This window comes from Dendropsophus ebraccatus, chromosome 1 (genome assembly GCF_027789765.1).
Source record: "Dendropsophus ebraccatus isolate aDenEbr1 chromosome 1, aDenEbr1.pat, whole genome shotgun sequence".
In the NCBI taxonomy this organism is placed as follows: Eukaryota; Metazoa; Chordata; class Amphibia; order Anura; family Hylidae; genus Dendropsophus; species Dendropsophus ebraccatus.
Window position 1 is genome coordinate 191,532,761 of NC_091454.1, and position 18,366 is coordinate 191,551,126.

The 18,366-nt window shown below is 43.0% G+C and overlaps 1 protein-coding gene across 1 annotated transcript in view; it reads left to right on the top strand.

Moving 5' to 3' along the window:
* Positions 1 to 212: 212 nt before the first annotated feature.
* LOC138782936 (pyroglutamylated RF-amide peptide receptor-like) overlaps positions 213 to 18,366 on the top strand; it is an 85,469-nt gene continuing 67,315 nt past the window's right edge. The window contains exon 1 of the mRNA XM_069956987.1: positions 213 to 555. Coding sequence (XP_069813088.1) covers positions 213 to 555 — 343 coding nt within the window. The remainder of the gene's footprint in view (positions 556 to 18,366) is intronic.

Below are 18,366 nucleotides of genomic sequence, written 5' to 3' on the forward strand. Positions count from 1 at the left end.
TGAAGAACGTGCTTGCTTCCTAGATTAATTGGAGTACTGATTGATGGCTGGAAATCCAGTGCTATTATGCCACTGAAACTTTTTGAGCATTTGCCGCCATGCCTCTATCCTATGGTCACATGGGCTCAGGAACCACCATGTGAGACAGCTTTGTGGAGCAGTTGTGCTCTTCTCTTTGTTCAGAGTTGGCTTCTTCAGGGAACTTCAGCACCATGGACAGAAGACTCAATATTACTCCTGAAGCTTTCAATCAGTTGTTAAAGGAACACAACATGAGCAGACTGGAGTTCATTGCAGCTTATGGTCTTAAGCCTTTAGTTTACATCCCGGAGCTGCCCCTCAATGCCAAGGTGGTATTTCTGATCTTGTACATTATCATCTTCGTCCTGGCTTTGTTCGGCAACAGTCTAGTGGTATATATCATCATCAGGAAGAAGGCAATGAGGACGGCTACAAATATCTTTATCTGTTCTATGGCTTGCAGTGACTTGTTGGTAACTTTCTTTTGCATCCCTTTCACTTTGCTGCAGAACATCTCATCTGAATGGCTGGGAGGTAAGATGTTATGCTGATAGCCTTAAAGTCATGGTGTTACCCCAAATGTGTTTATGAATGAGTTTGCATGCACAGCAATTTCCATACATATCCTCCTCTCTTATCCAGCAGACACCGTATAGATACAGACACAATGTAAAGCTCTGCTGGACTCGCCATGCACAGAGGGTTTGCAGCATGTAAGGTCTTGTTTACATGGAATGTGAAGATTATTCACTAGGAAATTTAAAGGATCTTGTAACATTCACAAAAAACATACTTTTATGGAAAAGTCATCTGTAGATCCCATTGCCTGTCCACTCTCAGATAACAGCTGCTGCAGAAACTCTTTACGAAAGCAGATTATGATATCTATTGATTATTCTTTGTCTATAAGCAACACACTGTGTACTCCTCTACCATCCCTGACGTGTAGACAACAATATGTCTGGACATCTCCTGTGTCATCTCTCTTTGGACAGTTCCAGCTTGGTGCATGGGGACTATGGTCCCCAGAGGTCCTGATTCTGATGTCCCTGGATTAAAAGAATGTTAGGACTTCTATGTTGTCATTCTTGTTTTACTGCAGTCAATGACCCAAAAAGTAAGATAGGACGGCTAAACTTTTTTGTTGGGTTATGCAGATGTATATAAAGCTATTGGTCAATGCATATTGTATCTGTTTACTATCAATCTTTTTGTCTATTCATCAATCAATCAATTTATCTTCTTCTTATTAATGTATACTTTACTGTCTATTGTGTTTCCGGATATTATTTATATTTTTTTTATTTATTTTTATTATATTTATATAATATTATTTATTTATTTATTTATTTATTTATTTACAACATTTTTTTATATTTATTTATTTATTATTCTTCTACTTCTTCTTCTTATTATTATTATCTAAGATAGGTAGATAGACAAAAACGCATATATTTTGCCATGTTGATGGCAAACTTTATTATTCTAACACAGGGGTAGGGAACCTTGGCTCTCCAGCTGTTGCAAAACTACAACTCCCATCATGCCTGGACAGCCAAAGCTCCAGGCATGACGGGAGTTGTACTTTTGCAACAGCTGGAGAGCCAAGGTTCCCTACCCCTGTTCTAACATATAATTCAGCTCTGCTACATCTGTTTAGAGTATGTCATACTCGTCTGCAGGTCGTACTACCTTACCCAACCTGCAATCATCCAAGATGACTGTGGGATGTACATTCAGAGGTTAAACGCTGCTAATATATAATATTAGTCTACGCCTCTGCTCCTGTTGACTACATGAATTATGTTTCTCCAGAATCTGCCATCTCCTTAAGTCTGCAGGGAAATAGGAAACGATAATCTTCTTGTATATTGTTTTGCAACTCCAATCAGTCAATTGTCAGTCACCAGTAAGACATACGTACTTCATGTCACACCAGCCTATTCTTGAAGCAGCTTCCGTTCTGTCGTCTTCTTGACATTGCTGTTTGAAATAATCCAAAGGATCTTGCAGAATTAATGAAGTGCACAGGCTTTATCCTGGTAAGATAACAGTATACAGAGCTCTGTGCTGCTCTCATGTTCTGCCAGCAACTCATGCAAAGCAAACACGATGACAGATCTGCTGTCTCCAGACCTGCCCCTTTCTCTCTCTTGTATATTTATGGAAAGGGTTTTCCATGGAAATAAAAATCATATAAAAGTAGGAATGAATGCTCACTAGGTGGCAGTATAGATTAGAGGTAACTAGTTTAACTATTATTAATGTTGCCGGCTCTGTATAGCACCTTTGTTTTGATGCTGCCAGTGCTTGCTGTATGTGGGAATACCAATATGAAGCCCTACAGTTCCCATGATTCCTTTCACACTCTATTTACAGCTGCCTGAATGGTTCCTCTATTACAAGATATAAGGTAATACCGTACACATTTACCCACAGTATAGCATTTCTAAAGAGCTGTAAAGGTGCCCAGGTGCCATATACTAAAGTTGGCAGCACCAGCCGTCACCAGCGGGTTTGAATGAGTATGAGGTGTGTGGTGGCTTCCCAACTCTCCACCAACATATTATAGTGGCAAGAAAGGACGGGCATGATGGATTGATGCCTGACCGTATTGTTCTTAGAGGGATAATAGCCATCTGCAGCATGCCCCTCATTTCCCTTACAGGGAAAACCTGAACATTCAGCCGTGCCAAATATACATGTGTATGGTGATGAATTGCTCAGCCAACATTTATTAAAAATGTATGGACTGCTTAAGGGCAGAAGCCTTACCAACCCATACTAATTGTGATGGTTTGCTGGTCTCTTGTATGGCAGGCCATTGAGGCAATGTTCACAAACCCTCCTCATAGCATTGGTCAGCAGATATCAGCACTTCCTGGTGTCTAGTCAGGAGCAGGCATCTAGCATCAGCATGGCCCAAAGTCTATAATAGAAGGTGCTAAAAAGTGCGGTCCTTATTGAGTGTGCTGCCAGAGGGGTCTGCTAACAGTGCTAAGATACCGTGTTTCCTCGAAAATAAGGCATCCTCCTTAAATAAGATACCCCAACTAATCTACCAAGAATCCCAAAGTAAGGCAACCCCCGAAAATAAGGCACCCCCACCCCAAAAGTAAGGCACCCCCTGAAAGAAAGGCCGTCCACCACCTGCCGCTGCTCACCCCCTTCCTCCCCGTGATTGTCCAGTGGTGATCACCAGTCTTCCTCCCATGCCGCTCACCCCTCTCCCTCCTGTGCCACTGACCCCTCTCACACCCGTGCCGCTGACTCCTCTCCCTCCACTTGGCTTTTTGCCTTTTTAAAATTTAACAGGACGTCTCCTCTAAATGTTGATTTGAGCACAACTGTAAATCTATACACAGAAGGTAATAAAGCTGTCACAACAATTAGTGATTTATTTAAAAATTTATACCTCCTCTAGACAAACTTTTCTGCTGCCCAGCATGTGAAACACAATCCCTCCAAAAAGAGGAAGAAAGGGAAAAGAGCAATGTGGATAAGAGTAGAGTTGATCGAAACTCGGTAAATCCTAGGTTCTATAGAACTCGAACATTCCCGAACCTTCCGCATTAGATTCCTGATGCCTTCCCGGTCCGTGGGGAAGGAGGAGACAGCCTGGGTACTGCCTGGAATTCCTGCATTCAGCCTATTACCTAGGCTGAATCCCAGAATTCCAGACGGTACCCGGGCAGTCTCCTCCTTCTGCACGGACCAGGAAGGCATCAGGAATCTAATGCGGAAGGTTCGGGAATGTTCGAGTTCGATCGAACCTAGGATTTACCGAGGTTCAAATCAATTTTAGATAAGAGTCATGTGATTGGTGAAACATCCCTTAGACAAGTGAAAGGGGAAGATGTAAGGGGAATAATTATACTTTCATTTTATAGGAACTCCACCATCAGAAGGAAAACACTAGGTGCTTAGTTATATGACTGACTTACAAAGCGTTTTACTGTAGCTAAAGACAGTACATTAATAAATGACTTATCTTACACCATGTACGCCATTTACACATCATTTTTAAGGGTCAGAAAATCCCTAACCCTGTTATAAGAATGTTCAGGTTTTCCTTCTCAGAAAATATGTAAATGAGTGTAGAATGTATATTTAGCTGTTGCCATAGACATAGAGATTTCATCCTGAAGACAGTTCTGATATTGGAACCACCACCTACAGTATGTACAGAGGGATTAGGCTCTTATAGGAGAAATTCCCCAATGCTATATAACATCTGCATGGATACTGGAATGGATGCACATCTTATTGCTATGGGTTAGACCAGTTTACTTTGGGGGGGGGGTCTACTTCTCTTTTTCTATAGCACTGCGGGAAGTTTATAATGGTAATCTCATATAAAATGTCAACCCATTGGTTATCTGCATACTGGTTAGTACTACTATTACTAGCCTATGCTGTTGGTTTTGATCCTTGGAGACCAAATGAACTCCATACTCTCAGGCTACATGCATGCTGATGGCAAATAGCTAAATCCCCTCCATTCAGGGGTTCAGCAGTTGGGGTCCATAATACCCCACCAATGGTATGAAAACGTATTAAGCCCTGCCCCCTTTCTCCCTGCGACATTCACTAAGAGGTGCTTGCCTCTTAGTGAATCGGGCCGGCCCCTCAAACCTGCGCCCGGCATACCAAATTTACACCTGCGCCCTCTCCCTGGCGTACGCCTCGGGCGGAACCTTCAAAAATATATATGTTATCCTACAGTATATATTGACCATACAGCAAGCACGTGGGTGCTTTCACCCCCAAGGTAGAGATAACCAGGCTTGCAGCAGGTGTAGACTTGGATCATGACCAACGCCTGCCAGCAGACGTAAATAAATGAGGCGCGGGAGGAGGCCATGCCTCCTCCCCGCCTTGTCACGCTCCTCTGATCTGCTTCTGGCGAGCTTTGGATATGGCAGGTGTACGCCAGGGAGAAGGGAACCTTCTTAATTCTCCCCCTATATGTTATCCTTTATAATGACCATACAGCAAGCACATGGGGGGCCTTCACCCTTATGGTACAGATAACATAAGGACCCTGTGTGCTGCTCATTCTTCTGTCATTCTTATGGTATAACCATAGTTCCCTAGATACAGTGTTCTTAAGTTCTTGCCTTGTCGCTTAGCTGTCATTTGCAGATATAACAGTAGTTTGTTGCCTAACAACAAACTTTCTAGATTTCTGTAACCTATTTTCATCTCCAACCTAGATTTATCGCACATTACACTAGAGACATTCTTCTCGTAGAGTGTCAGTTTCCTATCTACCGACTTGACGTGGATTTTGATCCTTGCAATTTACTGAAATCTTTTTGGATCTTTGTACCCTGAATACTGCATCTGCACAGATATGTCACCTTAATGGCTCTCGCCTTCTTTAGGATGCTTAAAGGGGTATTCCAGAAGGAAAAAACAATACTTCCTGATACTAGAAAGTTATACAGATTTGTAAATAACTATTAACTATTTTTTTTTTAAATCAAGTCTTCCAGTACTTATGAGCCGCTGTATGCTCTGCTGGAAGTGGTGTATTCTTATGCTCTCTGCTGCCACCCCTGTCCATGACAGGAACTGTCCAGAGAAGAAAAGGTTTTTTCTTATTTGCTATTGCTTTGGACAGAGGTGGCAGCACAGAGAGCTGCATCAGACTAAAAAGAATACACCACTTCCTGCAAAACTTACAGCAGCTGATAGGTACTGTTATATCAAATCTATATAACTTTTTGACACCAGTTGATTTAAAGACATTTTATTTCCCTGAAGTACCCCTTTAATATATAAAAACTAAATAAAAATCTCCTACATTGAGTATAAAGCCCCCTAACTATGAGCCCTCTAACAGTCACTTATGTGCTGTATATTCAGGGAAGTAACTCTATATGTTAGTATCAGAGGCTTTAATGTCTCAAGGGACCAATTTCCTTACATTGCTGTATATTTGGGTGCTTCTTTTTAATCATCTCCTAATGAATTCTGTAAAACAGCCATCAAAAGGACCTTCACTTTATTCCTTCCCTGCAATTATCATATATATATATATATATATATATATATATATATATATATATATATATATATAATTAATATGACATTCTTTCCTTCAAAGCTATGGCAGCATAGATTTCCTGCGGTTTGCAGAAATAAAGAGAGATCATGGCCTCTGCCATATTGTACGGCTCTTATTACACTGGATGTACGGAATACATTAGACACATAGCACGGGCTCTGCATTCCGTCAGGAAACCACAGGAGATTAATGAAATGTAAGTGTACGCCATACTGACAGCGCTGGCTATTTTGTTAAGTAACTGGACATATACTGTAAAACCATGACGTACGATCTGATAGCACCTCTGACAGCAATAATGCGATGTGTGAGAATTAGTTCTATGTGTGACTATTATTTCTATTAGTACTATAGTGTCTCAGGCTTCGGGAGCTGTCCTTTCAGCACTTATCCCTCTCAGACTACTTGCTAAGCTTTCCTCCCATATGGAAAGTTCTGCCCTAGACCTGTATCCAAAGCTTTGGCCAAAGGCCCATTACCGGCTATAGTACCATTGGTTCTGTATTATTGTACATTTTCCTTGTTAGTTAGATTCTAGCCTGTCTGAAGCAGCAGTAACACATTGCACATTGCCTCCAGTACAAGTGGAGGAAAATTCAAAGAAGAATCATCTTTCACTAAGACTGAAGCGTTTACCAAACATTCAAGTGCTCTGGGGCAGGAAGGTCTTATTTGCCACTTGATCTCTTACGTTATTCATATTTCTATTGTATACAGCTTACAAAGCTTAAGGTTTCCATGATGCAAAATTATAGATACAGCACCAGGAGAACATATTTGAGCTCAGTGGCTTAGATACATGGGTCACATTGGTCACAGATGCAACCAGACCCTTAAGCCAGAGGGGTTTCTTAGGGTGGTAATACACAAAACGATAAACGTTCGAAAAATTGTTAAATTGTTTGGTTTAGAATGATAATCGTTTAGTGTAACAGCAGACAACGATTAAACGACCAACGCGAAATCATTGGTCGTTTAATAGAATTTGGACCTACTTTTATCTTTGATTGTTTACAAATCGTTCGCATTTAATAAGACGTTGTTCGGTCATTTGCAGTAGTGGCGAACGCAGTGGCGTCGACAGGACAAAAGCAATAAAGGTCATAATTAACGATCATCTTTCCGTGTAATTGGGTGAACGATTTCAGGTCATTCGCTATAGTGGTCGCTTCAGTTCGTTTATCGTTAATCATTGATTGTCGAAATATCGCTTCATGTAATAGTACCATTGAATGGGGATTTGTTTTAGTGTATAACCGCAACTTGTTTCCCATCCGTGTTTTGTCTCGTTTCACTATACAGTGTTGCCCCTATTGTGTATGAACTGGGCCATTTACCCAATCTTGTCCCTGTCTGACCCCTTGGTGCTTTGCACTGGTTTCTCCTGGTCTGCTGAGGTATCACCACTAACACTGTGACTGCTCTCAGAGGTAGTCACCTAGTAGCCAAATGCAGCTGTATGCAGCCATGGAGGTTAAAGGGTAAAAAAGATAAGGTGGGCTACTTAGGCAACACTTTCAATAGTGGGCCAAAGCCAAACTTGGCACAGTGATTTAACACCTGTTGCCCCTCTTCTTGACACATGACCACCATGAGTGAATACATAAAAAGACAATATTACATTAAGAAGTTTATTCTGGCTTAGAAATACATGGCCGCCTTGTTCCAGAAACATCACCACACTTGTCCCCTGTTTGGATATGGTTCATTGACGTTAATTGACCTTAAAAGGAGAAGTCAGTCGAAAATTTTTATTACACTATTGTATTGCCCCCCCAAAAGTTATACAAATCCCCAATATACACTTATTATGGGAAATGCTTATAAAGTGCTTTTTTTCCCTGCACTTACTACTGCATCAAGGCTTCACTTCCTGGATAACATGGTGATGTCACTTCCTGGATAACATGGTAATGTCACTTCCTGGATAACATGGTGATGTCACGACCCGACTCCCAGAGCTGTGCGGGCTGTGGCTGCTGGATTGGATGATGGCAGGGGATGCTCAGTGTCCCTCCAGTGCCCTGTGTCCCTCAGTGTCCCCCTGCCATCATTCTCTCCAGCAGCCACAGCCCGCACAGCTCTGGGAGTCGGGTCGTGACATCACCATGTTATCCAGGAAGTGACATCACCATGTTATCCAGGAAGTGACATCACCATGTTATCCAGGAAGTGACATCACCATGTTATGCAGTAGTAAGTGCAGGGAAAAGCCCTTTATAAGCATTTCCCATAATAAGTGTATATTGGGGATTTGTATAACATTTGGGGGGCAATAAAATACTTTAATAAAAATTTTTGCTGGACTTCTTTAATTGCAATACCACACAAACTTAGGGACATGGGGTGGTGCTATTTCCCATACATGAAATCACCTTAAAAGGAGTTATCCATTGTTAGAAAACATGGCCACTTTTTCTTCCAGAGAAAACATGACGTTTGTCTCTAGTTCAGGTGCAGTTTGCAATTAAGCTCCATACACGTCAATGGAACTGAGTTGCAAAACCTGCACCCAAACTGGAGACAAGAGTAGTGCTGTTTCTGGTAGAAAGTGGCCATATTTTTCTAATGCTGGATAGCCCCTTTAAATAATAGTTGGATCAGGCACTCCAAATTGCCATAAAACACTATTCAACTATTATCTGGATAGATTCTCTATGCCCTGGCCACTGTAGGTCTGCTGCACCTGCAAATATTCAGAGACGTGCAATAAGTTCAGCACTTTATATCTTACATTTAAATATAACATCTTTGCAATTTACTTTATTTATTTTACGGCCTGTTTTCAATATGAAATACAAAGCTATAAGATCAGCCACTAGGTGTCTCCTTTAATGGAAAATTGTAATTGAGGCTCCGTCACTAAGACCAATTAGTCTTTAGTAAAAGCAGAAAAAAGGCCAAATGCAGGAAGTGATGTCAGGTGTCCCCTGGCTGTGTACAGACTGGACCAGTGAAGATAAATGCTGATTGGCTAGCAGCCGTATGCGCCCTGTACACACCCTTGTACACACCCTTGCACACTGCTGCAGCTGAGTAAACAAACTGTTCTAAGGCAAACATCAAATGCCGCCCACTAGCTCAGAGTGAAATGCAGAAGCATAAGCAGCATGATGGGGAACTAAATAGGCATACATACGGCAAGCATTATATATATTAACTATATATCTGCTAGGCTTTTAATTTTTTTTCTCCATCATGACAGTGACACTTTAAAGGGGACCTGTCACCAAGACAATGCTATCTAATCTATGGCCATCATGTTATAGAGGAGAAAGAACGGAGCAGATTGATATATAACTTTGAGGGAAAAGATTCTGTATAACTTGTAAAACGTTGTTAGAAATCCCTGATCATTCCTTGTAAAGGAGTCCAGTGGGTGGTGTCACTCAATGGACTGGACTCTTTAGCATAGAAACATCAGAGATTTCAATCAATAAATTACAAGTTATAATGAATATTTTCCCATACAGATATATATCAATCCGCTCAGCTCCTACTGCTCTATAACATGATGCCAATAGCTTAGGTAGCATTTTCATGGTGATGGGTTCCCTTTAAAGGGGTTGGCCACTTTATAGTAAAATAGGTCAGTACAAAGTATTAGTAAGTGTGCTCACTGTATATACTGACAGCAGTTCCCTGTGTACCTCATGGAGCTAAAATCAGACTCCCCTTCTCCAGGCTGGGCTGCCCTGCCCTGTTTTGTTTCAGTCCACAAAATGGCTGACATGGAGGAGCATGTGACCATGCCCTGTCCACTGTGTTCTCCATAGACATATACAGGCTCAGTGGTGGACACTAGGGGGCGGGGCCTGGTCACATGCTCCTCCATGTAAGGAATCTTATGGACCAAAACACCACAGAGCAGGGCAGCCCAGCCTGGAGGAGGAGAGTCTGATATTAGCTCTATGAGGTACACAGGGAGCTGCTGTCAGTATATACAGTGAGTACACTTACTAATACTGTACACTGAGCAATTTTACTATAAAGTGGCCAACCCCTTTAAGCCAGCCCTACCACCTATTTCTTTACCAACCAGTGCTGTTAGAGCAGGGCCCTGGCAGGACTCTTGCTACAATGCTTCATAAAAGATATCTTGTCTCTAAGGTTTATAAAACAAAGCGTAATTACATTTACCTAAATAAAACGTCTGCATCTAAAATTGTTATGAAACCTACAGTACAAATACTCATAGCTATATGACGCTCCAGATAACCTTGACTTTTTTTTTATTAGTATCTTGAATTACTTACACAATTCTTCAGCTGACAGTGGAGGACGGTCCAGTATGAACTATGTGCTTAATGCGACAAACTCATTATCACTTCATGGAGCTGATAAGGGCTTTCAAGCCTGTCTACAATGGTACGATACAGTTCTATTAGCACAGAGCGGGGCGTCACAGTCTTTAGTACAGAGAAGTGAATATTTGGTCACTGTCCCTTTCAAAGTGGCTTCTGCAGCAGATTTATTGAAGCGTAAGTCTCCAGAGGGCTATTAGCAAGTGAATGTGTAATAATTCACTAATGTGAATGTGGATAATATGCAGGATACACACAGGTGACACAGTCCAGTTACCATGAATCCTGCTTAGGAGGATCCACACAGATTTGCTTTACTGTGGTGCAATGCTTGTACTACTATTCACAAACTCTGGTCGGTCACATGATACCCAGAGATACATAAGAAGGAAACCTTCAACAACTTGACAGATCCCCAGCTGTAGGCCTCAGAAGAGATTTGTGTGTGCAGACAGTCCCTTGCTCAGTGTTCTTCTCTCAGACTACACTTAAATATCTAACGCTATGTTCACACTACGCAAAAGTACGTAGTGTACGGGTGAACAATGCCTAATGCCTAATGTTCTATGGGATCCCGGCCGGAGCGTAAACACATCGTATACGCTCTGGCCGGGATCCTGCACGGGACCGCAAATAACTGACATGTCAGTTTTCTACGGCCGCAATTCAATGAATTGCGGCCGTAGGAAACCCTGTCAGTTCACACAGTGAAGCGAGCTTAAGTACCGGCCGGGATGATCCGTGCTTGGTCTCTCACGACGTGTGAACATAGCCTAATGGCGGAACGATCATCCAGCTATGAGTTATGTCTCCTGCCCTCTGCCTACTCTCGCTGCAACTTATCTCTCTGTACACAAAAGGGTATGATTTTCCTTTACGGCCGACCCCTATCACCACCGACATTATCTGTTGGTGGTTGTCAGGCAGCCCCTTACACCTTAGATTTATGGGCAAATCTGCCGTGAGCTGTTTAAAGTCTAAGGTGAATGGGGACCTAAAAGGGGTATTTTGCTCATGACCTCCCCTCAAAAAAGCTCCCACTGCTCCCCTGTGAGTATTTTGAAATCTATCCTGCGCTTGTAGGTGCCGCCATTCCTCGTTTCCATCTTTATGGAAAAGGAGGAGGTCAGCTAGGAAACTACATCTTCCAGCATGCCATGTGCCTCTTTGGTTGTCCCTATGCAAACCTGCCCCTGTGTTTTAGTTCCTGATAAGCATGGTACAGAGGGCATCTTACATGCACCTCATCACTAGAGATAAGCGAACTTTTCAAAAGTTCGGTCCGACCGGACTTTTAGATTTTTACGGAAAATTCGGTCCGACCGAATTTCGGATTTCTTCGGATTTCATAGTTTAAAGGACAACTCCCATGAAATACTTTTTGCCAGTAATTGAAGCACATTACAAAGTAATATAACACTGTAATATACTTTAATCACCTTTCTGTCCTCCTTCCCTATCTTTTCCCCCCTCAACCCCCCACCAGGAAGTGTAAGAAACTCCTTCATACCTAATTACTGGTGTCGTCACCAGGCTCCTCTATCAGCTCCTTCTAGTGACGATGTGTCATCAGCAGGAGGGCGGGGCTAGGTCCTGTTACACCAGCCTCCCCCTCCCCTGCCTGGTCAGGTGACTCAGCTTGCTCAGCTCCCATTGGCTGAGCAACTGTAAGCCATCTGACATTCTGCAACTCAATAATGACTCGTGACTCCCGGCACATAACCAGCTACAGGACCCCCTCCCCCATACTCCCTCTTGCTGCAGAGTGGACTCAGTGAGTGAGTGATGTCATGTCACTACACAGACGTCTTATCTCTCCCCTGCTGCCCTGACCTAATTAGGGACGGCCATCCTGCAGAATGTACACTACAGTGAGGTGAAAGTATGTGTGTGCAGCTTCAGTGTGTGTATATAGCAGCCTGACTGAAGAGAGCCAGAGAGGGGTCATGTTTAGTGTATGATGTGAGTTGTAGTGAATGGAGGGGCAGGCACTTGCAGTGTCACAGCAGGGGGCTGGCTTGTCACTGCAGCCAAAGTGCATCATGGGAAGCTGAAACCAGGAAGCAAGGAAGAAATGAAGAACAAGACTAGAAATCAGAAGGTACACAGACGGAGGGAAATTCAAACAGTGACAGCTCAGGAGGGATGATAAGTGTATACACTATGTTTCTGATTGGTTTTTGTTTTTTTTCCTTAGCGCAGGAGTTGTCCTTTAAAGCATCTATATGATACGGGGGTAGTGTATTTGGTTGAATTTAGGGCTCTACATGTCAGTAACATCATTATCTTTTCGATATCTCAAAGTAAAAATTTGTTTTTTAGACTTCAATATTCACCATTACAGGGTCTATGCAGGAAACTCACCATTACAGGGTCTATGCAGGAAACTCACCATTATAGGGTCTATGCAGGAAAAAGGTCATAAATGCAGTGAAGGAGCAGCAGTAGTCATTGGAGGCCAGTGGAGGTCCAGCAATAGTCATTTGAGACCAGTACAGGAGCAGAAGTAGCCAACATGGAGGACAGGCAGGATCAGCAGTAGCCAACATGGAAGCCAGGCAGGAGCAGCAGTAGCCAACATGGAGGCCAGGCAGGAGCAACAGTAGTCAACAATTGGGTATATATCACTTTTTTTTTAGATATAATGCTATACACCTGAACCAGGTATTTTAGTCTCTCAGGACAAGATGGATGTGATATACACAATTTCAATCAGAAGGGTCCAAGTATGGAAATTGGGTATATATATATATATATATATATATATATATATATATATATATATATATAGCACTTTTTTTAAGATACAGCGCTATACACCTGAACCAGGTATTTTAGTCTCTCAGGATAAGACGGATGTGATATTGTTAGGAATGTGACTTTGCGCTCCTCGGTCCGTGCCGGGCGGCCAAGGAAGCTCTGAATTTCTGTCTGTGTTTACACTGAATGAATTGTGTCTGAACTGTGTTTTACTTTTCAGCCATACCGGCCTTGCCTGTCAGACTTCTGGCAGTGCAAGGGTTACTGCACTGCTAGGTCTGTTCAGCTGAGCTTGGTGCTGGGATCAGGGCTGCTCCAATCAGCTGTTGGACCTAGGCTCTGATCCTGGATAAAAAGCAGCCAGCTCCTCATTTCCTTGCTGGCTATTAGTTCACACTAGTCCCAGCTCCCCTGCTCCTTTCCAAGCGTTCCCTGTCCTAATCCCCTTGCTATTGCTCTGCCCGTGTTCTGACCTCTTGCTTGACATTTGACTATCCGCTCTCCTTCTGATTTTGTACTGCGTTGTCCGTTTGGTTTTGACTCTGTTAGCTGACTATCCTCCATTGTGTTTTGTTTGTCTGTCTATGTCTTGTGTCTTCACCTACTCAGTGTAGGGACCGACTCCGTGGTTGTCCGCGACCGTTTAGGGTCGTCCGTGGCAAGTAGGCAGGGAACATTGGTTGGGGCAAGTTTCAGGGTGCACTGGCTTGTCTGTGTCTCCCCAGCCTGACAGATATACAGACTTTCAATCAGAAGGGTCCAAGTATGGAATTTAGGTATATATATATATATATATATATATATATATATAAGCCAGCAAATATATATATATATATATATAGCACTTTTTTAAAGATACAATGCTATACACCTGAACCAGGGATTTTAGTCTCTCAGGATAAGATAGATGTGATATACACACTTTCAATCAGAAGGGTCCCAGTATAGAAATTGGGTATATAGCACTTTTTACAAGATGCAATGCTATACATCTGCAACAGGTATTTTAGTCTCTCAGTATAAGACAGATGTGATATACACACTATCAGAAGTATAGGACTTGTATATCTGTACTGCACGTTTTGGTTCCGTGCACCCTTTTCCAATGCCTAATCTATCTAACTTTCGCCCTCTCTATATTTCTCTCTCAATCACTAGATGTTTCTCCTCTCCGCTTTCCTAATCTTTCCTTTCCTTTCCCACCATATCTTCTCAGTAGTCTGTAGTACACAACAGCAGCTTGCTTCCTCTCTCCCTCTCCCTCTACACACTGCGTGGTGCGGTCATGTGACCACTCCTTTTAAAGCAATACCGACGTCACACAGGGGGTGGGCCAGTACAAGATCCCTACTGATTGGATGTGTTACAGGCATCATGGGAAAGCGCTTTTCCCGCCCGGAACACTTCCTGCTTTCTAGAATGGCGTCTGCCATTTTAGAAAGCAAGGGGAAAAAAATTCGGAGCGGATTTCCAAAATACTCCGAATCCGATCGGACTCAGATTTTTGGGAAAATCCACACCGGATCCCATCTCACACTGCAGCGATGGAGATCACATTGGAGCTGTCTCCGATGGGTGGGGGGGGAGGAGAAGTAGGGAGACTGAGTGAACGGCCACAAGAGGAGTTTTCAGCACTTCAGAGGAGTGAGTCATCCAGAGAACAGCAGGAACTCCCTAGAGTGCTTAGTTAGTCTACAAGGCACATGCAAATATTAACCCTTATGCTGCTTATACAAGAGGTGTGAAGTAATTTGGACTGTTCAATGGGAAACAGTCTACTGGCACTGTTTATGATGGACCCTCTGCTGGCACTGTTTATGGGGAACACTCTTCTGGCACTGTTTATGGGGCACACTTTGCTAGCACTGTTTATGAGGAGGCAGTCTGCTGGCACTGTTTATGGGGCACACTTTGCTACACTGTTTATGAGGAGGCAGTCTGCTGGCACTGTTTATGGGGCACACTCTGCTGGCACTGTTTATGGGGCACACTCTGCTGGCACTGTTTATGGGGCACACTCTGCTGGCACTGTTTATGAGGAGGCAGTCTGCTGGCACTGTTTATGGGGCACACTCTGCTGGCACTGTTTATGGGGCACACTCTGCTGGCACTGTTTATGAGGAGGCAGTCTGATGGCACTGTTTGTATAGACACTGTTCGCTTTGTTGGGGAAACCATCGTTTATGGGAAAAACTTTACTGGCACTGTTTATAGGGGACACTCTGTTGGCACTGGTTATGGTGGTGACTGCTGTCACTTTTATAGTAGACACTCTGGTACTGTTTCTACAGGAATGGGGGTACACACTGCTGTTTATGGGGGCACTGTTAACACTTTTAATGACGGACACTCTTCTGGCATTGTTATGGAGGACATTCTGAAGGTGCTGCTCATGAAGAACACTATCACACCATTTCCATAGGACATACTGCTGTTTTATGGGGAGGTACTTTGGCTGTTATGTAATACAGCCTGTGTTTGTGGGATACATACTCCTCACACATGCACAATGCGTTAAACCTTGTAATAAGTGAGAACATCTATCAGGAGAAGCCAAGTTGTCCAGCTGTTCATTGCCTTTCATTGTTATATTCAAAATCTGCAAACATTATCCACAATATAGAATGAGCATCACATCTATAGACAACAAAATGTTAGTAGCATAAGTACGAGTGGTTTAATATGGATACAGCTGACAGATGCTCTATTGATTCCAATGACGGCCACAAAATCCCTTGGTGTGAACGCATGTGAACTTAGCCACAAAGTGAAATGATATCTCTACAGAAAGTTCACTCCAAATACCATAAAATATCAAAAGTATAGGTAACTGTAAAAGTCAAATAGCAACTGGCATTTGATCAAACTGCATGTACTATTCCACCATGGTAAGGTGATCTTAACAGGAGAGGCATATCTAAAGTGTAGGTATAATATATGGTATATGGTAGTGTAGGCATAATATAGGGTCTGCACAAGCCTGGAGAACAAGACAATGGCTGCACCTTTCACACATAGTTGATACTAAAGCTTTTCAGCTACATTAAAAAACAACATCAGAAGTTAGTTTATAATTTAATCAAACCATATTGCCTCATGTACCATGTGCAGGTCTTCTGATAGACATGAGTTCCTATTCTAACAATACCGCAGTGCCGGTCGGTGACCACCACCACCGCTAAGCCAGCTCCCGTTGGGGGGGGGGACCCAACAGTTCAGCAACCCTGATGCCGCAAGACCAAGGCCCCTAGGCCAGGGCCGCATCACCCCACAGTCACAACAAGCAGAGGCGATGGCCTCCAACCAACACCAGTGTGAACAGATCTAGAAGCTCACTCCATGTGCTCCCAGCTAGAGGCACTTTCCATGTATATAGCTTCCCATTAATTGGTAACATATGGGTCTTACTGAGTGGAGGTATAGTATAGGGTTTGTCCTGTTCAATACTAAAGAAACGTAGGGTGGATCAGCTCACCTCGTGTTTGTGGACAGCTTGTTCCTGATTGCATTGAAAGATGGGTAGGTGCACGGATCCCAGGCACGGGCGGGCGTGGATTCACAGTAGAGGCAGAAAGGGGAAGTGTCTAATTCAGCACTCCAAAACATGTAGAGATGTCTGTATTAAACATAACTTTTAATTTATCTAGTTAGAATTGTCTTTTAAAACCAACGTGTCTCATCTAGACATTAGTAGTCTATACAAACATATGAGTAGCAGCCCGAAGCCTATACATACATGAGCCATGGATGAAGCTTTGTCCCTTGAGTAATCTCCACTAATAGAATATTGGTTCGCCACTAGTTACCACTAGTATAGAGTCAGCTGGAGATTGATAGATTTATCGCTACAAATTGTAATTTAATAAGCGAATCCATATTTTACTGGAAGTCGACTGCAGCAACATAAAAATACTCGGCGGTTGTCAGGAAATTGAATTAAAATTCCATAGACATTCATGTATAAATCCTCCAGCAATAAAATAACCAGTCAAAGCCCTGACTCTGTTATGTACCATCTGCCAATCAGTTCAGGCTAAAAAGATGATTGATCATCATTTATGAGCAAACTTATATCCAGCAATGAATGATGTGGTACAGTAGAGGAGACTACTTATTACATCCAGATAACGTCCAGCTGGATTCTCAGGTTATTTTGATACCTGTAAAGTTCTACATACATATGGATTTTTACCTGTTACAGTCAGTAAATGGAAGAAGTAGACACAAAACAGGCTGTATATACGGTTATATCACCATATAAATGGGACCTCATTATTCTGCCTATCTATTATATAAGCTAAAATATGACAGAGGCATATACAATATGACATAGCAGTGTCATCATTGTAGAAAAGTTCCATTTTATTATCCATTTGTATATGCCTGAATGCTTTATAACTTAAAGGGGTATTCCCAGGGGCGTTGCTAGGGTCCTAAAACATCCGGGGCCCGGGCCCTCTGAGTGTCGTCATAAATGGATAGCGAAGGAGCCCAGTGCAGAAGTTAGTAACCTCAATGACCGCTCTATTAGCCAAGCTCTATTGCTGCCACTCATAACAACTGTGGCTAAACAGAAAGAGGCAGCCACCTGGCCTGAGCTCCTGTCAGGGTCACTGTCACCAGTCGCAGTACACCCCAGTGGTGAAAAATTGCCAAGTAAAAGCATTTCTAAGAAGATTTTCTTGCTGTGTCCCTCCATAGTAATAATGTCCCCTGCTTTTTTCCCTATATAGTAATAATGCATCTGCTGTATCCACTATAGTAATATATTTCCCCCTCTCTGCCTGCAGTAACCCCCCCCACACACACACACACACACTACCCCCACCTAACCCATACACACACACTACCCCACCTGACCCATACACACACACTACCCCACCTGACCCATACACACACACTACCCCACCTAACCCATACACACACACTACCCCACCTGACCCATACACACACACTACCCCACCTGACCCATACACACACACTACCCCACCTGACTCATACACACACACTACCCCACCTGACTCATACACACACACTACCCCACCTGACCCATACACACACACTACCCCACCTGACCCATACACACACACTACCCCACCTGACCCATACACACACACTACCCCACCTGACCCATACACACACACTACCCCACCTGACCCATACACACACACTACCCCACCTGACCCATACACACACACTACCCCACCT